This window comes from Eubalaena glacialis, chromosome 3, assembly GCF_028564815.1.
Source record: "Eubalaena glacialis isolate mEubGla1 chromosome 3, mEubGla1.1.hap2.+ XY, whole genome shotgun sequence".
Classification (NCBI taxonomy): Eukaryota; Metazoa; Chordata; class Mammalia; order Artiodactyla; family Balaenidae; genus Eubalaena; species Eubalaena glacialis.
The window spans coordinates 64,098,952-64,121,168 of record NC_083718.1 but is presented as its reverse complement, the minus strand read 5'-3'; the positions used below and the strand labels follow the sequence as shown (position 1 = coordinate 64,121,168).

Below are 22,217 nucleotides of genomic sequence, written 5' to 3'. Positions count from 1 at the left end.
GATATGATCTATCCTAGAGAATGTTCCATGAGCACTTGAGAAGAATGTGTATTCTGTTGTTTTTGGATGGAATGTCCTATAAATATCAATTAAGTCCATCTTGTTTAATGTATCATTTAAAGCTTGTTTTTCCTTATTAATTTTCTGTCTGGATGATCTGTCCTTTGGTGAAAGTGGGGTGTTAAAGTCCCCTACTATGATTGTGTTACTGTCAATTTCCCCTTTTATGGCTGTTAGTATTTGCCTTATGTATTGAGGTGCTCCTATATTGGGTGCATAAATATTTACAGTTGTTATATCTTCTTCTTGGATTGATCCCTTGATCATTATATAGTGTCCTTCTTTGTCACTTGTAATAGTCTTTGTTTTAAAGTCTATTTTGTCTGTTATGAGAATTGCTACTCCACCTTTCTTTTGATTTCCATTTGTATGGATATCTTTTTCCATCTCCTCACTTTCAGTCTGTATGTGTCCCTAGGTCTGAAGTGGGTCTCTTGTAGACAGCATATATATGGGTCTTATTTTTGTATCCATTCAGCCAGTCTATGTCTTTTGGTTGGAGCATTTAATCCATTTACATTTAAGGTAATTATTGATATGTATGTTCCTATTACCATTTTCTTAATTGTTTTGGGTTTATTATTGTAGGTCTTTTCCTTCTCTGGTGTTTGCTGCCTAGAGAAGTTCCTTTAGCATTTGTTGTAAAGCTGGTTCGGTGGTGCTGAATTCTCTTAGCTTTTGCTGTCTGTAAAGCTTTTAATTTCTCTGTCAAATCTGAATGAGATCCTTGCTGGGTAGAGTAATCTTAGTTGTAGGTTTTTCTCTTTCATCATTTTAAATATGTCCTGCCACTCCCTTCTGGCTTGCAGAGTTTCTGCTGAAAGATCAGCTGTTAACCTTATGGGGATTCCCTTATGTGTTCCTTGTTATTTTTCCCTTGCTGCTTTTAATATTTCCTCTTTGTATTTAATTTTTGATAGTTTGATTAATATGTGCCTTGGCATGTTTCTCCTTGGATTTATCCTGTATGGGACTCTCTGTGCTTTCTGGACTTGATTAACTATTTCCTTTCCCATATTAGGGAAGTTTTCAACTATAATCTCTTCAATTATTTTCTCTGTCCCTTTCTTTTTCTCTTCTTCTTCTGGGACCCCTATAATTCGAATGTTGGTGCCTTTAATGTTGTCCCAGAGGTCTCTGAGACTGTCCTCAATTCTTTTCATTCTTGTTTCTTTATTCTGCTCTGCAGTAGGTATTTCCACTATTTTATCTTTCTGGTCACTTATCCTTTCTTCTGCCTCAGTTATTCTGCTATTGATCCCTTCTAGAGAATTTTTAATTTCATTTATTGTGTTGTTCATCTCTGTTTGTTTGCTCTTTAGTTCTTCTAGGTCCTTGTTAAACATCTCTTGTATTTTCTCCATTCTATTTCCAAGATTTTGGATCATCTTTACTATCATTATTCTGAATTCTTTTTCAGGTAGACTACCTATTTCCTCTTCATTTGTTAGGTCTGGTGGGTTTTTGCCTTGCTCCTTCATCTGCTGTGTGTTTCTCTGCCTTCTCATTTTGCTTAACTTACTGTGTTTGGGGTCTCTTTTTCACAGGCTGCAGGTTCATAGTTTCCATTGTTTTTGGCGTCTATCCCCAGTGGCTAAGTTTGGTTCAGTGGGTTGTGTAGGCTTCTTGGTGGAGGGGACTGGTGCCTGTGTTCTGTTGGATGAGGCTGGATCTTGTCTTTCTGGTGGGCAGGTGCACGTCTGGTGGTGTGTTTTGGGGTGTCCTCGGCCGTATTATGATTTTAGGCTGCCTCTGTGCTAATGGATGGGGTTGTGTTCCTGTCTTGCTAGTTGTTTGGCATAGGGTGTCCAGCAGTGTAGCTTGCTGGTCATTGAGTGGAGCTGGGTCTTGGCGTTGAGATGGAGATCTCTGGGAGACTTTTGCTGTTTGATATTAATGTGGAGCTGAGAGGTCTCTTGTGGACCAGTGTCCTGAACTTGGCTCTCCCACCTCAGAGGCACAGCCCTGATGCCTGGCTGGAGCACCAAGAGCCTGTCCTCCACACGGCTCAGAGTAAAAGGGAGAAAAGAAAGAAAGAAGGAAAGAAGAAGATAAAATAAAATAAAGTAAAATAAAATAAAATAAAGTTATTAAAATAAAAAATATTAAGAAAAAAAATTTTTTAAGTAATAAAAAAAAAAAAAAAAGGACAGACAGAACCCTAGGACAAATGGTAAAAACAAAGCTATACACACAAAATCACACACAGAAGCATACACATACACACTCGCAAAAAGAGAAAAAGGAGAAAAAATATATATATTGTTGCTCCGAAAGTCCACCTCCTCAATTTGGGATGATTCGTTGTCTTTTCAGGCATTCCACAGATGCAGGGTACATCAGGTTGACTGGGGAGATTTAATCCTCTGCTGCTGAGGCTGCTGGGAGAAATTTCCCTTTCTCTTCTTTGTTCGCCCATCTCCTGGGGTTCAGCTTTGGATTTGGACCCGCCTCTGCGTGTAGGTCGCCTGAGGGCATCTGTTCCCCGCTCCGACAGGACGGGGTTAAAGGAGCAGCTGCTTCAGGTGCTCTGGCTCACTCAGGCGGGGGGGAGGGAAGGGTATGGATGTGGGGCGAACCTGCGGCGGCAGAGGCCGGCGTGAAGTTGCACCAGCCTGAGGCGCGCCGTGCGTTCTCCCGGGGAAGTTGTCCCTGGATCACGGGACCCTGGCCATGGCGGGCTGCACAGGCTCCTGGTGGGGGGAGATGTGGAGAGTGACCTGTGCTCGCACACAGGCTTCTTGGTGGTGGCAGCAGCAGCCTTAGCGTCTCATGCCCCTCTCTGGGGTCCGCGTTGATAACCGCGGCTCGCGCCCGTCTCTGGAGTTCGTTTAGGCGGCACTCTGAATCTCCTCTCCTCGTGCACCCATAAAGAATGGTCTCTTGCCTCTTCTGCAGCTCCGACCTTTTCCCGGACTCCCTCCCGGCTAGCCGTGGCACACTAGCCCCCTTCAGGCTGTGTTCACGCCGCCAACACCAGTCCTCTCCCTGCGATCCGACCGAACCCAGAGCCTCAGCTCGCAGCCCCCGCCCGCCCCGGCGGGTGAGCAGACAAGCCTCTCGGGCTGGTGAGTGCTGGTCGGCGCCGATCCTCTGTGCGGGAATCTCTCCGCTTTGCCCTCCGCACCAATGTGGCTGCGCTCTCCTCCGTGGCTCCGAAGCTCCCCACCTCTGCCACCCGCAGTCTCCGCCCATGAAGGGTCTTCCTAGTGTGTGGAAACCTTTCCTCCTTCACAGCTCCCTCCCACTGGTGCAGGTCCCGTCCCTATTCTTTTGTCTCTGTTATTTCTTTTTTCTTTTGCCCTACCCAAGTACGTGGGGAGTTTCTTGCCTTTTGGGAGGTCTGACGTCTTCTGCCAGCGTTCAGTGGGTGTTCTGTAGGAGCAGTTCCACATGTAGATGTATTTCTGATGTATTTGTGGGGAGGAAGGTGATCTCCGTGTCTTGCTCTTCCACCATCTTGAAGCTCCCTTTTCTGATTTTCAGTTTTTTAGATCAAGAGTATGAGTATTCATTTCGTGCAGAAGGGCAGTGCACATTCGTTGTAGTAGTGGTCCTGTCTAATTCTCTCCTAATGTCTGAAAGTTACCATGTTTCAGGATGGGTGAAGATGGTCATGCTTCTCAAATACATTTTGATTACCTTGGTGATTCTCATCCATATCCTTGTCCCCCGCAGCCTGGAGTTTCGTCAGTTCGTCTCCTCTCCAGCTGTGCTCTCCGTAAGTGAATCCCTTTGAGAGTCCATCTGTGTATTTCACAATACCTTCCTGCTTTCAAAATCTGTGATTTCATATGTCTAGTGGCCTTCCTCTCCTCGGAATCCTTCTTCCAAGGGCACTGAGAAGCACATGGTTCTCTGTCCATTTACTCCCTTCACTGAGGGCACCTATGTGCCAGGCCTTGGGGACACAAGTGTGGGTGAGTCAGAACTTTGTCCCCCAAAGAGCTTACAGTCCTGTAGGGCCATGATCAAGGGAAGCCCCAGGATACTAAAAGACTGACACCCAAAACAGAGCATCAGAGGGGAGGTGATACTGAGTACAATGCAACATGTTCATCTGTGTTTATAAACTTCCAACTTCTCTCTATGGCTGTTTCCTAATACCCTAACTCCCCTGTCTGGATTTCTAGGTCCTGCATAGTCTGATGCCACCAGACATAACCACCCCATCTCTCTCCCTGCCATCACAAATCATCTGCTCCTGTTGGGTAGCCTATCCCCCTTGTTTTTCCCTGTACACCCTCTTATTCTTAACTCTGGATCTTTGCTCACATTTTCTGTCTAAATGAACTTTCTACTACCACCTCCACCAATAACACCAGCAACAATTCTCAGACCCATTTCACTTTCCAAGACCAACTCACTTCCTAATTCTTTATGAAGCTCCCTCCAACCACACCAAACATTCTATAACTTTTTCTGAACTCTCACAGTACTTAAGCTATAAGTACAAGTTAGATAACATATGTGAAAGTAATAGTTATTGGGTTGGCCAAAAAGTTCATTCGGGCTTTTCCATAACACCTTATGGAAAACTCAAACGAAATTTTTGGCCAACCCAACAAAAATTTGGAAAGCACAATGCAAATATAAAGAATTGCTGTTATCTTTAACTGGTAGGAGAGCTTTTAATGCCTTCACCAACATTAGCTGTATTTCTTTACACAAGTTAGTTCTTTATCTGTAATATAGGAAAAACCTATGTTGACATTACAGGGCTGTTATAAGGATTAATCAAATATATTGGCATGCATGTAAGCTGTCTGACTTGTGATGGGCGGCTCTTGATGGAATGATGATAGCAGTAAGGGTGTTTTTTTTCCTCAGAGAGGATGTGTTTTTCCTTCTTCCTTTTATTGTTCAATAGGCCAGGATTGATGTGCATTTGGGGGTGAGAGAAACAGAAAATTTGTCTTACGAAAGAAAGGTTATCATAAGGATAAAATTAAATATCCTACAGAGCTCTGCAGCTTTCATCTCAAAATTCAGAGAAGAATTGTAATATTGTAATGGTGATGACTCCCCATTTCCTGTGTCACCACTGCTTGGCAAGGAGACAATGGTTTGGCCCTGACACTCCCTTAGAGACTAAGGGATCATTGTTCTCTAGTGGACAGTGTCTATCAGAATTGAAGGCACTCACCAGCTGAGGGAAGTAGAGATGAAGGAGAGGGGCAGGGTGGCAGCTGCCCTTTCTGGAAGGTAGTGACTTTCTGACCTTTAGAATTAAAATGTTTTCCAGTACACTGCTTAGATGCTGAGCCATCAGCACAGAATAGTGTTTGTAAACTGGAATGATTTCACCTACAATCCCTCACCCCCACCCCACCAAGGGGCATTTCACAATATCTGAAGACATTTTTGGTCATCATAACTTGACCAGGACGGGGATTCTATGGCATCTAATGGGTAGAGGCCAAGGATGCAGCTAAACATCCTGCAGTTCACAAGACAGCACCCCAACTAAAATTATCTGGCCCAAAATGTCAATAGTGTGGAGCTCAAGAAACCCTGCATTGGAAGCAGTTCTAACCCATAGCTCTGAGTTCCACTAATCCTGTGCCGAATTATCTGAGCCCCAAACCACTTCTTCCTTTGTGTCTTCCCTAGACCCAGGGTCCAGAAAGACCAAATTGGCATTAATTAATAGAAATCAATCAGCAAACCCTGAAGATCCAGAACAAATGTCACTTCCCCTATGAATTCTCCCCTAGATAGTGTATCCCCTTCTATGCTAGACAGCGTTTGACCACCTTACTCACAACTGGGGGATTTTAATACAAGGAGTTGATTTCAGGAGATGGGAGAGCTTAAAAACCAAACAGGTTGATGAAGCAATCCAGAGATTAACACCAGCAAGAAGCCACTACCACCAGAGGACTGGAAAGATGAAGAAAGGAGGTAGTGTTTCTAGAGCCCAGGCGCCGGTAGGAGCTGGAACCTCAGACAGACACAGTCATCCTTGGAATTGCTGCATAAAGACAGAAGCAGACAGGAAAAAAAATACCTCAGTTGCTCCCTTCCTCCTACCTACTAATCTCTCACCAGTGTTTCCCAATGACTGAATCCAGTGAAAGTCAGCTGGCAAGGGAGCTTGGGAGATACAGCCTCCAAGGGTCAGCCCTTTGACAAAACAGAGAAAAGCAGAAAAAAGAGGAGGAAAGGATCTAAGGTCAAAGAAGACCAAGACCAAAACAGCACCCAGTGCAATTTGGATCCACATCTTATGTGGCTCTGGCCATATTGTCTCATAGTATTATTTATAGTATTATTCCCTTCCCTTTTCTCTTTCTCTATGGGCTGGAATGCAGATGTAATGACAGTAGCTGGAGCAGCCACCTTGGACCACGAAATGAATGATGCAGTCTGAGGATGGCAAAGCAACAAGACAGAAGAAGCCTGGATTCCTTATAATTGTGGAACTACAAAGCTGCCCACCTAGACTTCTATGTGACAGAGAAATAAACCTTTACTATGATTAATCCATTTCCATTATTACTTGGGATCTCTCTATTACAGAGCTGAAACAAAATCCTAATTAACACAATGCCCTTTCCTCCTGGATCTTGATGTCCAAAGCATATTAGAGATTCTCTTTCATTCACTCATTCTCAGTCCAGAAACTAACAAAAGCAGAGACAGTGCCATGGCAACATCATGTTTTAGGAATGTCTTTTGGGTATGTAAAATTTTATGGAACCTCTCAAATCAACTTGCTTGAGCAGATATTTATTTTTTTATCCCCATATTCAAAAATAAAATTTCAGTCAGTAATAAACAGTAGAGAAAGAAAAAAAAAATACAAAATGACAAATGGAATAGTGTTTCTCAGACTCTTGGATGGCAGTGAAATCACCTGGAAAACTTGTTAAAACAGATTCCTGGACCCTAGACTCAGAGATTCTGATTTAGTATATTTGGGGTGAGGCTGAGATTTTGCATTTCTAACAAGCTCCCAAGTGACGCTGATGCTGCTGGCCCAGCAACTACACTTCCAGTAGCATTATTTTAGAGTATAATGCCCAAAGATTGGAGATGAGTTGATGAAAACCATCCATTGTCTTAGACACAACATAAATGTGGGGCCTTTGAAAATGACATGAGTGAAACGTGTAAAAAGCTAAGGTTAGCCATATTCCTGCAGTAGAAAGATCACTAAAGAACTGGTAAGAAAACAGAAATTAAGTGGGTGGCTTGAATAAAGGATCTGTGTCACTAGATGAAAGGGAGATTCTCGAACCTACAAAGATTTGAGAGTGCTGGGGGAATGGCTGCCAGTCTGCGGTCAGCTTATCCCCCAGTCCTGTCAGCCAGTTCAGCCAAGGAAACAGAGAGGCACTCTTACAGCTTGGCAATTGCCATGGTCCCTTGTGAGACGTGCCAGGGATGGGATTGGGGTGGAGATTTGGGAGACTTGGGGACACTTTAGACCCCTTTTCAATCCATCACAATTAAGCAGTATAATATAAGCTAAAAAAATAAATAAATAAATGTTCTCACATTTGAGCACAGTTTCAATGCAAGTCTCCTAGCCAGCCCTTTTCCAACTACATTACTATCCGGAGTACTTCCTACACAGAAATACTGACGTTCCACTGCCAAGGAGCGTGGGTTAAAATCTTCTCTCTCCCCAAACCCCAACCCGCAGTAATCTAATCCACTTCTGTGAAGTGTGTGTGAGATTTCACATAGACAGCAGGGCAGAATAAGTGATCTGGAAATAAATTATTGGCTGTCTAAACATAGACACCAAATTTAGATATTGACAGAGCTTAACATAAAACTTCCTTCCTCCTCCTTTCTTTTCCTATTTCTTCTCCTTCCTTCTTTATTTCTCGTTCTCTGCACATCTGCAACTCCTACACTCCATCCCCACCCCTTTCAACAATCAGTGAGCTTTTTAGCAGGATTTAACTTCATCCTGAGCACTCCTCTCTCTTCTGGACTAAACTGGCAGAACTCAAAGATGCATACAGCACCCTCCTTTCATAACTGAATCTCTACTGGGCCTTTCTCTTAATTAACCTGGTTGGCCTGGAAGGACTGCGTCATCTGTGCCTCAGGGGCCCCTTCACACCATCCCTGGGTCTGACTGACCCAATCAGAGGATTCAGACCAGGGACCAGCTTCCTGGCCTGCTTTATCTGTGAGCTGGCTGCCTGAAATATTTCTACCAGTTCAGAGATTGAGTCTGCATGGTGCCAAGCTTACATATCATGCATAAAGATGGATCATTTCTCCTCAACTGCCCCAGAGTAAGATTTTGTAAAGTGTTTATTAAGAGAGTGTTCATGACTTATCTCCACTTCCCCAAAAAACAAAACCCGTCATGGAAAATCTTATCCCTAACTTAGAATTTGGGAATTCTGAGGTCAGGTTTCTGAAATTCCTCTCTTTTTTTTTTTGGTCATACGATCTATCTGCCAAACATGCTGTCATGCTTCTGGGCCCAGAGCTCTGTCTGGTATCATCTGGAGACTTCACTGGAATTGCTTAGACAGCTATGTCTCTCTCTCTCTCTCTCTCTCTTTATCTCTCTTTATCTCTCTCTCTCCCTCCCCTCCCTCCCCCTCAGTCCCATGTCTCTTCTCCACGTGGCCTCTCCACATGGACTCTCCAGCAGGAAAGCCAGGCTTCTTACACGACGACACATGGCTTCCAAAAGTGAGGGTTCCAACAGTGAGGGCTACAAGTCTTCTTAACGGCTAAGCAGGCGTAGAACTGGAGCAGAGTCACTTCCACCTCCTTCTATTGGTTAACAGGAGTCCAGCCCTGATTCAATGTGGGAGAGGACCACACAAGAGCATCAAGTATCGGGACGTGTGGTTCACTGGGGGACCTTCCTTAGAGACTAGCTATCACAGCTGAATATTCCAGTATTCCAAAATCTCCTAAACCCTGATGAGGACTGCTAGTGCTCACCAATATCTGTGTTCTCCTTGTCTTCCTTGGGCAAGCCAAACTTTCCAGCCTCCTTTGAAATTAGGTGTGGCCGCGTCAATGAGTTTGGTCTGATAGAATACACATGGAAGTGCCAACGGCCCCACTTCCAGGCCTGGCCTATCCGAGTGTCCCACTAGGTTTAGTGTCCATTATTGGCTCTTGCCTGAACCAATCTTGACTAGGATGCTTGCAAAATGATAGATTTCTAACTCCAGCATTTCCTCCAGTCAGTGCTCAGACTTACTATAGACAAGAGCCCTCTCTTCTCACCCATTTATTTATTTGTTTACTTATCTATTGATTATCAATGACCTTCTTATTGCCCTTAATTATTTTGGTGTTTAAATTGTCCCAGATTTGGTCAGTGAGAGCCCCTTCAAGTAGGATCTGTGTCTTTTTTGTGTGTTTTAACTTCCTTACTTTCTAACATAACAAAATATCTCATTTTCTACCTACCCTATCCCAGCCCTGGGATTTGCCATTTCTCTAAGGAGCCCTGATTCCATTTATTGGGAAACAGTATTTAGAAGCCAAGATGAGCTAATTGCTACAGGTGCTGTTGGGGTGATTTTGCTTCTAGATCCTTGTTGCAGACAAAGCTAGAAAATATATGAATGTTTATATATATATACATATACAAACATGTACATAAATGTGTATATAATATATTTATGCATACATAAACATAGTTTAGAAATAATGAGTTCACACAGATAATATGAAATACAATTTATCCCCACAGGGTTTGTTCTTGCCTACTCCCATTCCATATATGTACCTTCTCCATAATGAGATATCTGGACCCCAACAAAATATATATTTATATATTTACTCATTTGCTTAATCCTAGAATACACCTGAAGTAGCTTCAGAATTTCTTCGAAATACTTTAAGGTTCATATGTTTCAGTTTGCTTTCAGTGTTAGGTTCTTTTGTCCCTTCCCATCCCTGCTGATTTAATTAATGTATATTTTATACCCAGTTGGCCCTCTGTATCTTCAGTTTCCACATTCGTGGATTCAAACAACCACAGATTAAAAATTCAAAAAAACTCCAGAAAGTTCCAAAAAGCAACACTTGAATTTGCCTCATGCTGGAAACTATTAACGTAGCATTTACATTGTATTTACAACTATTGATATAGCATTTACATTGTATTAGGTATTATGATGTAATCTAGAGATCATTTAAATTATACAGGAGAATGTAGGTAGGTTATATGCAAATACTATGCTATTTTATATAAAGGACTTGAGCATCCATGAATTTTGATATCTGTGGGGTGGTCCTGGAACCAGTCTGCTGTGGATAGCAAGGGACAACTGTATATATTTTAAATATGTAGTGCATAAACACGCTTCCAAAAGGCAAATTAAACAGATATTTTTATTCTCTAAGAATAATTTTATGCAACTCCCTTCCATATCCCTTCCACCTCATTTCCCTTCCACCATCCCTTGTAAGTAGCCAACTTTATTGTTTTCTGGTTTATTCTTCCCATTTCTTTTTGTAAAAATAAACTGTATACATATGTTTTTTTAAAAATTTCCTCATCTTTTTTACACAAAGGGTAACATACTATATTTATATGCTCTTTTGTACTTTTTTTTCACTTAACACTGTCTCTTGGCAATTACTACTCAATACTTTCATAGAGACTTTTCTTATTTTCTTATTTTTTTTTACAACCATATAGCATTCTATTATGTGACTGTACCATAATTCACTCAACCAATCTCCTATACTTGGACATTTAGGTAGTTCCAAAATTTTGCAGTATAAACAATGCTGCAATAAATAACCTTTTGCATATTTTTTTTTTATTGTTAGAAGTATATCTTCAAAGTAAGCCCTAGGATCAAAGGGTAAACACTAACATTTACAATGCCTATAGAGTTTGTAACATTTTACATTTTCATCAGCAATGTATGAAAACGCCTGTTTCCCAACTTCACTAATATAATTTGTCAAGCTTATGAACTTTTGCCACTCTCGATGGATAGAAAATAGCATCTCATCTATACATATTGTTTAATTTTTCTCAGAGTGAAAAGACAACTCACAAAAGAAACAGGAATACCACCTAAGTGAACTAGAATTCACAGGAGACAATTATAATGCTCAACTAAAAGAGGTTGATTACCAACCAATGATTCTGGCTGGGGTGTGAATTCTAAAACTCCCCATATCCAGAGTCATACTTCTTTGAAAGCTGAGACCTATTCATAATATGCTTTGCCAATTGGAGATCCCATCCATTTGCCTTAAATGGGGTTGTTTCCACAAATACACTCTCAAATTTCTAATGATGTTTTTAATTTAATTCTTTAATAATCTATTTTAGCTTTGTTGACTGATTGATGTGGGAAAAAATTCCATATGCCCGTGCAGGTTGATTTACTACCCAACTGGTTCAATTAATAAATCGGCCACTTGACTCCATATAATTCTTTACACATTCCTCCTTTCTGGAAGGACCATATTTTGCATAGATAGTTAAGTATCTGATTGTGTTCTGCATCTATTTCCTACCTATATCTGGCTCTACAGTCATAGCTGCTAATATCATTCTATGATTTATAAGACTTCAGTCTGCCTTTCAGGTCTTCTCTCTCATTTTTCCCACAGAGTTGGGGTTACATCAGGGGTTTTCAATTGCTTTTATGGTATGAAATTGTTTCAAATGAAATTCACTATATATAAAAGATTTGTACAAAGGATAGATCAGAAGATGGTCATTTGTTACACAAAAGATTTCAAAAGAATATTCCTTTATTTTGAACCCTCCCTATATGCATTTCTTTGTATAAAGCTGAATGCAAATTGTCAACTAAATAGAACAGTGGAGCTCTAATGATGAACACAAAAGTTTTAATTCAGGGGTTATCCATGACATTTGTATTTTTATATCAGCATCAGTATAATTTTGTTTTTAACAGCATCCCTTGCAGTCTTAGGCTATGCTTCAATTACATGGATCCAAAAGCTTTAAAGAGGAGTAATAGTGTTTTGCTAGCAATATCTAACAATAGTAGGAATTTCTTATCATGAAGATAAAAGTCAAACAAGTCCAACATAAAATATGCAATGAAAGTATGAGTTATAACACATGATCCCAATGCAATATGTTGCCTATTAGCTTATTACTGAACCATCCACTGTGTTTCTTTGACAAGACCATGTGGTAAATATGGCTGTGCCTAAGCCTTGCCTGGAATGTCATTGAGCAGAGCACTCAGGCTGCAGTGAATAGCTCACATGGTAGACATCAACTGGTCTGAATTCCAAAAATTACAAATGATGTACAGATATAACCAGCAAGATCACAAAATTCTTGAGGAAAGGAACACTTAATTTTATATCCCTATAGTATTTAGCGTGGTAAATCTAGTTGTTGTTTTGTATTATCCTGTAAGTCTTTTCAGGTATATGTGATTTGTATCCACAAATGATTTCAAGACTCTTGAATGCAGAAACTCTGTGTGTGCATATGCATGTGTGCATGTGTATATGTATGTGTGATGAAATAGTGGCAGGATCCCTAGTCTTTGCCCCTATTGCTACTTACTGTGGCTTACCTTCCTCTACCAGCACGCTGAACCAATAGGATTATGGTGAGACTCCTAGGCTGTAATAGTCTCTTAGGATTACAGCTATCTCCTCTTTCTCATCTTTCCCAACAAGATACATAGTCCCAAACTTCGTAAAGAAGTTCTGCTTCCCTAGTCTGGTCAAGTGCTCAGCTAATCCTTGCTGAGAAGGGCAGGGCTCCTGAGATGTACACTACATATAAGTAAGACAAAGGAGTTAAGTAAATGATACTGGACATGTTATTTAACTTTATCTGTAACATTGGGGTAACTTATTCCAAAAGATTGTTTCAATGACTAAATATGTTATGCTTAGAATAGTGCCTGGCAAGTAGAAAGCCCAGAATATGTTAGCTATCATTAATATGTATAGAATGCCTACCATGTGCCCAGTGCTTTACTGGGTCCTTCAGTACGTTATCTCATTTAACTGAAGTGTATCGCTCCATTACTCAGGTTCTCATAAGTGAACAATACTGAAACTAATACTTGCTTAGTGAAGATTTACTGAACATACAAGTGAATGAATGAAGAATGAAGCTGTTCTTCCTAGACCTTCTTCTCTCATTCCCTTTGTTTTCTACACCTTAAATCTGGATGACATGAAAGGACAGGCCAAGGCTTATTTTTGCTCCTTTGAGTGCAAGGTCTTAGAGGTTTTGTTCATGTGTTTTGTGTCATGGTCAACATTCAACCATTCACGGTGATGCTTATTTCACTTCCAATACAGCACCCCTGCCTTGCATATGCTATTTACTCTCCTAGGCAGCAGCCTGAAACACTGAAGCAGATGCTCTGTGTGTAGCTTCACCTAACTGTGCCAGAGTTTCAGCTCTCAGATTGGAAATAAAATAAAAGTATGCACAAGTTTGGCAGGTGGGAGTGAGGCAAAGAGAGGGAAGGAGAAAGAGGCAGGGAGAAGGGAGAATTCTGGCCTAGCTCTGAAGAGATACAGGGCTTTATAAGAGCTCACCAACGTAAAGAATTGAACAGAATGTTGCCAAAACTAGGCTGCCTGCAAATGCCAAATAATAAGAATCCTTTATCAGGAACACTAGGAACCCTTTCAGGAGAGAAGCATAAAGAATTCCAGGAAGCACATATTCAAAGCCTGTTTCCTAGGCAGCTGAAGCCACCCACCTTCCCTTGAACAAATGGAGCCAAATTCAGTTCTCAAATGTGCCATTTGCCTTGCCTTTCAAAACACTCCTGAGAGTTCAGCTGGTATCTTTTGTTTTCTGAAAGAAGCCTGTAAGAGAAGGGTTTGATGCTGCTATCCGGTTGTTGGAAATCTTTTAATTCCAAGCCCTGTCTCCCAACCGCCCCACCTCAGCCCTTAGCCCACCCTGTAGCAGCCTCAAGCTGAGTTGTCACTCCGGTGAATGTGGAAATAGAACATGTCAGCTGATCTCCCTTGCAGTTCTTTGAAGTTCTTGGGAAGGAATAAAGCAAATGATCTATTGCTGGTTTCTGGGGCCCTAAGTGTAGCTTTAAAACTGGATTTAGATGGCATATGAGATAAGGAGACAGATTTGGGAGAGGAAATGAGAGTCTGCTTAAATAAATTATAGTATGTCAATGTGACAAAATATTATACATAGCCATTAGGAAGCATGTTGTATGAAAGTACTTAATTATATGGGGAAAACTTCAAGGATAAACTATTAAATAGGAAAAAAATCAAGTTTCAAAACAGATCATCCCATTAAAGTAAAAATGCCTGTAGCTAGAAGGAAAACTATCAAAATGTTAACTGTGGCTGCATCTGGGTAATAGAATTATGAGTAACTTTTAATTCCTTCTTTGTTTTTCTTTTCTTTTAAATCTTCTGTGATGAACACTTATTAAATTTTAATCATGAAATGTATATTAATGTAGACTAAACTAGATATAATGAAAGGAATATAATGTACAAATTGGGTGACAGTAGTGCCAGGTTAAAACCATAGCGTTCTTGATCTCACATCTTTCATCTTTCCGCTGTCAGTACTTGTATCTCAGTTTTACAAGTTAACATTTTATTATACATTGTCTCAGGTCCCTGATGCTCCTTTGAAAGCTTACCCTGTTTCCCCAGGATTGTGGCTTATTTTCCTCTTGCACATAAACCCCCGCCTTCAACCATTCAGCATAGAGCTATACACACAGCAAGTACCAAATTGAATGGTCCAGTCTAGCAGGGCCAGTCAACGTGAGGAGGAAGGACATGTTAAAAGGTGCTAACAAAGAGGTGAGTCAGTTGGCCCAAGATGAGGACAGATACATGGATAAGCAATTGTTTCCATTCCTAACTTTGTATTCCCTGTGAAGGAAGAGAGGGGAAGCAAGGGGATCTTCCAAACATTTTAATTTGAAAGAAATTCTCTCTTTCACACACATAAACACACACAGAGCCTGTTTCTCGTTAGGACCTTTCGCACCCAGCATAGAGTTTAGTAGTGCTCAATAAATACTCCTTGAAGGTGCAAAAAAAAATCCCACTCTCCATTATATTGTGTCATCACAGACCCTAGTTTAGACTAGAGAACACAGCAAACAAGGCAAGACCAAAGCACCTACCCAGTCATAAAGTTCAGAGCCCTCAATAGGGGAAAGGAGTTTACCAGAGGTTGCTATGGGTGGCCAGCGTGGAGAGGACAGACCACCCAGGTAAAGCTCATTCCAGGGTCTCCTGGCTTCCCAAGAAGCCTGGCAAGGAGCACTCCTCAGCGAGCATGCAGCCAAACACCATCCTTTCCTGCTGGAACTAGAGTGCCTTGTGGGATGGGGATTGTAAGAAACGTTTAGAGCAAACCTGGCAAACTGGCAGTCCGCCAGTCAGATGTAATTTTTGTTTTGGTTTGGTTTGATTTTGACTTTTTCATAGTGTCTTCCAAACACGTGATTTCAAATGCTTTATTTTTGATGCAGTGGTGCAGGTGTGCCCCACGTGATGCTGCCCCACCTCTTCCTAGTCTTCTTCCTGGCAGTTTCTCTAATTCACATAACCCCAAAACTTTTGGGTTTATAACCTCTGCTTGGAAGGAAGCCATAGGGAACATTTAGTCTAATACTGCAGAGAAGATAATAAAAGTATTAATTATAGTAGCAAACATCTGGGTATGTGCTTACTCTGTGCCTGATTCTATCTTAAGGGCTTTATAGGCCTGCATCATCTAACCTTTAGAGCAGGCTGAAGCCAACACTGTAGGATTGTGTTCAGATCTCCTTAGGCCCCTTTTACTAGCGTTATGTTTTCCTCCCCAGATTCTGTGTGCTCAAGCATCTAAATCAGGCACTTAACAACTCTTTCTCAGAGGACTGACATCAGGCTGTTGGAGTCTGGTAATTTATTTTCTCCTCCACCTCTTCCTGGCAATGACTAATTGGCTGTAAGATTACTTGCATTCCGGAGCTCTACTGCAGGACCAGGCTGGAGCTTCACTTGGAAACTCACCTTTCCTTGGTCTCTTCCCCTTCCCCATCATCCTTGAATATTCTCATCTTACATATGAAGAAATTGAAGCCCAGAGTCACTTGCCCTAGTGCTCAAAATGGCAAGTTGCAGAACCTAGAACTGTCTGAACTTCCTAGGGTTAAAATGACAGGAAAAATAAATAAATTGTAAAATAAAAAAGGGCTGAACTCTTCCTTTTTATACATGATGTATAAATCATTTATACACTGGTAGTGATGACTTATCCAGTTGTACCAGTCTGTCTCTCTTTTCATCTCTCTTTCCTTCCCTTCCTCTCATCTAAAGTCTCTTTATTTGGGAAAACTGTGGACATAGAAAAGGGTTTAATTGAGGAACAAGATATGTTGATAGAAGTCCATGATGGTAGATGTTTCATTCTATGCAGCCAACAAAGCTCCTCTGCCATGTCACCATATTGACAAATAAAGCATTTTGCAGCTTAGCTAGATGTTTTGGCATTATTTCAATATATTTGAACCAAATAATTGCATAAAAGCTCAGTCATATATTCATACAACATATATCTACTGAGACCTATCCTATGTTAAACTCTGTGGTAGGACTCCGGTATATTGTTAGGAACAAGACAGCCTTTTGCAAAGTTATGCCATGGAGAGGTTATTCCTTGAGGCAGTGGTAATGAGGACCACAGTCACTGCTTTTTGTAAGTACATGTGAAGTAGGGGGTCTCACATTTGTCAGGCTCTGCGACAATAGCAAGAGGAGGTTCTCTGCAGGCAATGTTGCAGGTCTGTCCTTTGAGTTCCATCAGCCTCCATGCTCTAATATCATTCTTTAAACCTCACACAAAAGCATAGGCACATCAAATGAGGACAAACCACAGCCATGCTCCCCTGCAACCTCCTTAAGTTAATTACTTGTTTTCTATGTTTACACCCAGACCCTTATCAATGTGGTAGACCCAAGTATGAGTCAAATGATTAGCTAAAATCCCCAAAGCCAAAGACTCCATTAGAAAGCCACAATAAAACTGAAAAATGGTCTGGTTCCTCCTGTGCTACCATTTACTGCAGGTGCCTTGAGTGTTTTTTTTGTTTTTTGTTTTTTCCTCTAAGAACAATAATACATCTTGGGTCCTTCATAGTTTTCTTTTCACTGATGTTTTAAACAAAGAGACAATACAATCAAACACTAGTAACACTTTAAAAAATCTACTGTTTTCAAGGTATTTTACTCTGGCATATGCATTCTTATTTAAATAGTGATTACTTATAAATATACATAATATAATTTAATTTTTAAAATTTACTCTTTAAAAATATAGAAAGACAGATATTGTTGTCATGACTATAGATGAGAAAACTGAAACTCATAGTTTTTAAAGTTACTTGTCTAAACTCATACAGTTCTGTTTGTCTCCACTCTGCAAAGCTAGTGGTTGATAATTTTATTTGAATGTATCTTTTCATTTGCTGTCACTTTTCTTACTTTCATATATATCCCATAGGGTATTTTCTTCTATTGTCTATTTTCCATTTTATTCTGCCTCAATTAAAAGAAAAATAAAAGAAAATCTACTCTGTTATTCTCTTAGTATGTAATATTATCTTGAAATTCATTTATAAGGATCATAACATTTTAATATTTTCCCCTCTGCTTCCTAATTGAACAAATATATAAAATGGCCCTCTGTTTCTATTTCAGTGGTCAATAAGTTATTTTAATAATTCTTTTGGCTCTTTGGCTGAATTACTTAAAACATTATGTTGAATCAATATCATGGCTGAAATCTCTAGTCAGCAATTTAAATCAATCTCTTTATTATCAGTAGTAATAATATAACAAATATTTGTATATTGACTGTTTAATATTCGGTTTAAAAGAAAAACATTTCTTGAAACATTAGTTTGTAAGCTCTATGGAAAACGTGTCTCTTTGGTTTCATGGATTTAAGCGCAGTTCCTGGCACAGTGTAGGCATGACCTTGAGGATGTCAAAATCCAGAGTAGGAAAAGGTAAGCAATGAATGAAGTGCAGAAGGCTGGCACAGAACACCAAAGGTACAGCAAAGAAAATTAGCTGAAAAAGCTTGGTTGAGATGAAGGTTAAAATTACTGACCTTTGAAAGAGAGATTCTATACAATTTCACAACCACACAGCTTTCCCTTTTCTTATGCCTCTCTCCTCTATCAAAGTATCTCCAGTGTTCCAGGGCTTATGAATATTCAGGAATAACAATGATAGAGAAGCCCTAGGTGAGATGCTAATATCTTTTCAGCTTTACACCAACCTTTAAATAACCCTGTAGGATTGCATTGCTGTCAATGAATGTTAGGATAGAAATTGAAAGATGCTGATGGATGTAAAGAGATCTGCGAGGAAATCTCCTGAGTCTAGGTGTCTGTTCTTCACAGCTACAACAAAATAGGTTGTTGGCGATGTTTAAATAAACTCAATTAATGAAGCATGAGGATTGGTGCTTCTTAATCCTTTTTTGTGTAGGAGTCCTCTGAGGTCCTTATGAAAACCATGAACGCTCTCTTTCTTTCAAAAAAAAAAAAAAGCATGCTTTTACATATACCCCTCCTTGTTTTCAATTTCTCTTGGCTCTCTCACTCCCTGATGGACGCATGGACTTCAAATCTACAGACCCAGGGTAAAAATTTCCGGTCTAGATCATTTCTAAGGTCCCTTCTATATCTAACAGTCTATTTGTCTATGAGTTGACATAGTTGTATTCAGATTTTACACTGCCAAGGTTTAGCCGTATTACCTGGGTTAAGTTTCTTAACATCTCTGAGCTTCTGGTACTTCATTGTAATTGTAAGGATTAAAAGAAATAATGTGTGTAAAAAGCCTGACCTGTCCCCCTTCACCTCTGTGATAGAGCAAATAATGGCCCTCTTCCCAAAGATGTCCACACTCTAATCCCTGGCTCCTATAAATATGTTAAATTATAGGGCAAAAGAGACTTTGCAGATATAGTTAAGGTAATAGGCTTTAAGACAGGGAGATTATCCTGAATTTCTGATGGGCCCAATTTAATCACTTGAGTCTTAAAAGCAAAGAATTTTTCCAGTTAGAATCAGAGAGATGCAGTGGAAGAAGACGCAGGAGAGATGGGGCAGAGGAGAGATGAGACAGATGTGGAACATGACGACTCAACCAGCACTGGTGACTTTGAAGATGAAGAGGGAGCCATTAGCCAGGGAATGCAGGCGGCCTCTAGAAGCTGAGAACATTGGCCTATAGTCAACAAGGAAACGGGGACGTTGGTCCTATAACTAAAAAAACTGGATTCTTCCAACAATCTGAGAAGTCCTGGAAGTAGATCCTCCCCCAGAGCCTCCAGTAAGGATTGCAGCTCTGCGAACACCTTGATCTTGGCCTTGTGAAACCCTGAGCAGAGCCCAGCCAAGCTGCCCAGACTTTTGATCTACAGAACTGTGAGATAATAAATGTGTGTTGTCTTAAGGCACTAAGTTTGATCTAATTTGTTTTCCAGTAATAGAAAACGAATATCACCTCATTCCACTACTCCTCATTCAACCTCCTCTCGAAGGGTCAGTTAGTTGCACCCTAAGGTGAGTTTACACTGATATGTTGCTGTTCCTAGAGTTTTTGGGTTTTGACCTCAAATTATACTCACTCCTCTGCTTATAAGTGAAAGGAATTGTAGGCAGCAACAATCAGGAGCGAGAAGGTGTTTTGAAAACATGATTTTTTTTCCTGGCATTTCTGAAATTATACCACAAAGGAAGCCACAGGTCCAGTCAGCGTTTTTACAAGTGAGACTTCATGGCTGTCTCTCAGGATTTGTCTGGATGGATTCCTTAGCAGCACCCTGCCCTCCCTACCAGAATGACACCTTTCTTTTTCCTGGACCTCCTCCAACTCTCATTTAACTGTTTTCATCAGCCTTAGATTGCCTTGTCCATCTGTGCTGGTGAGGGGATTCCTCCAGGGATGTGGGCTCAGAACTCTACTTGGTTTCCACATGCGAATGATGGCTGTCGGGAAGCCAGGGAACAGCTGGATGAGGACATACAGAACCTCCAGTAAATCATCTGCTCTGATAGAACTCCTGAGCTACCTTGGAATTCCTCAGAGCATCATAATTGCTGAGAGCCGATGCTGCAGTAGGATTTTTATCAAGTTGCTCCTTTGAAGGGAGTAAGCCCCAGTCTTCTAAACACCCAACCTGCCTGTGTGGGTCAATAAGGTTTACTATCCATCTGTTTCCACATGAAACCAGGTGACTTCACCTGGACCTACAGGGGATCATACCTAGGGGTTCATGTATCTGACATGAAGGATGCACCTGGTCTGGATGGTCCCACACAGCTCGGAAGTCAAGACATGAATGAGCAGACCCCAAATGAGATATGCTCCAGAGAGTCTGCATAGGGGCCCTAGGGCTCATCAAAAAATATAATCACAGGAACACTGCTTTTAGTGGCACAATGTGAATGACCAACCGTATTTACTGGAATTTTGAAATAACATGGGAAAGAGAGATTTGACACTTTCTAGAGTTTGTAGTCATTGTCAAAGGGACTCAAACCAAAGCATGGGACAGCATTTTCACTGTGTGCATTTCAGAAGATTTCCTAGATAACAGGTGCAGAGCATCTCTGTCTCATCCTCAGGGGATTGGCCTGGCATTTCATGCTGGCTGCATTTCCACTGGCCTCTTTGATCTCTGATTGTTCAGTATGCCCTTGTGCTCAACATTTCTGAGACTTGCAGCCACAACTTCCTCTCTTCTGCCTGCCTTCCCCTTGTTACAAACAAAGCATTAGATTACCTAGATTATAAATCCCAACTCAATATATGCAACAACTTAGAATGTAATTTGCCTCTCATTAAAATGTCCTGTATGAATTTCTCTTAATGTTTATGCTTTAGAAATGTGCATCAAAATTTATGTGTTGTGGACGCAGCTATTTGCCTAAAGTCTATATTCAGGAACATGGGGGCAAAAGGACCCTCAGGATAGAGAAAAAGGAGAACGGAAAGCAAACTTTGGAATCAGAAATTCTGGATTTAAACCCCTAACCACCCTGCAGTGGCCTTGAGTAACTATGAAATTTCTCTTTGAGTGTCTTTAACTTTAAAATCAGGGAAAGGGGATGGGAGAGGTAAATTGGGAATTTAGGATTAACAGGTACACACTATTGTACATAAAATAGATAAACAACAAGGGCCTACTGTATAGCACAGGGAACTATATTCAATATCTTGTAATAACCTCTAATGGAAAAGAATCTGAAAAAGAATAAATATATATATATTTATTACAACTGAATCTCTTTGCTGTACACCTGAAATGTTGTAAATCAACTATACTTCGATTTAAAAAATAGTAAAAAATAAAAAGGCGGGGGGAGTCAGTAGACCTATTTGTTGTGAAGATTCATCTGAAATCTCTGTTCAGACAATGGCCTTCAAGCTGTCTGGACCTCTCACCCCATGTCTTTCCTATCTTATATTCTACCTTTCTCCCCCTGCTCCAGTCACGCTGTTCTACTACATGTTTTTCAAACACACCCAGCATTCTTTCCCAAGGACATTCACACTCTCTTCTCTCTCCCTGGAAATTTCTGTCCCCAGATAACCATGTGGTTTGCTTTCCCATGTCCTTGGGAGAGCTGCTTAAATCAGAGACCCAGCTACATCCCAACAGCAATATCCCACTGCCACCCCTGTACCACCCAACCCTGACACTTCTATCCCTCTTGATTACTTACTATATATCCACAGAGCTTATCAACCCCCTGACACATTACTTACTTGTTTATTTTGCATATTGTTTGTCCCACCCACCCACCTCTTGTAGGGTTAGGGTTGACCATTTTGTTCACTACTTTATGTGCAGCAATTAGAAATATGCCCAAAACACTCATAAACACAAATGCTGAAAGAGTGACTGAGGCGACTTACATAAAGTGCTAATGTCTAGCACAAGAAGGGGCAATAAATCATAGCTAAATACGGTATATCTGAGGGGTAGTAGTTGTGGAAAAGAAAGGCTTTCTAGAGTTTTTCTTGGTGATTTAGAACTTGAGCTTATTTCACTTGGTGACTTAGAATTTAAACTTACTTTACTCTACAGCTTGGAGAGGAAGGAATATCTTGGATCTGGAGGACCAGACTTAAATCACCTTAGAAGTAGCTCTCTATTGCACCGGTGAGCCACTCTA

At 40.7% G+C, this 22,217-nt stretch overlaps 1 protein-coding gene across 1 annotated transcript in view; it reads left to right on the top strand.

The window, feature by feature from the left end:
- LOC133087013 (PSME3-interacting protein-like) overlaps positions 1–22,217 on the top strand; it is a 64,110-nt gene that overhangs the window by 8,613 nt on the left and 33,280 nt on the right. Inside the window, exons 2-4 of the mRNA XM_061183790.1 lie at positions 3,547–3,781; positions 3,863–3,980; positions 5,848–5,990. Coding sequence (XP_061039773.1) covers positions 3,547–3,781; positions 3,863–3,980; positions 5,848–5,990 — 496 coding nt within the window. The remainder of the gene's footprint in view (positions 1–3,546; positions 3,782–3,862; positions 3,981–5,847; positions 5,991–22,217) is intronic.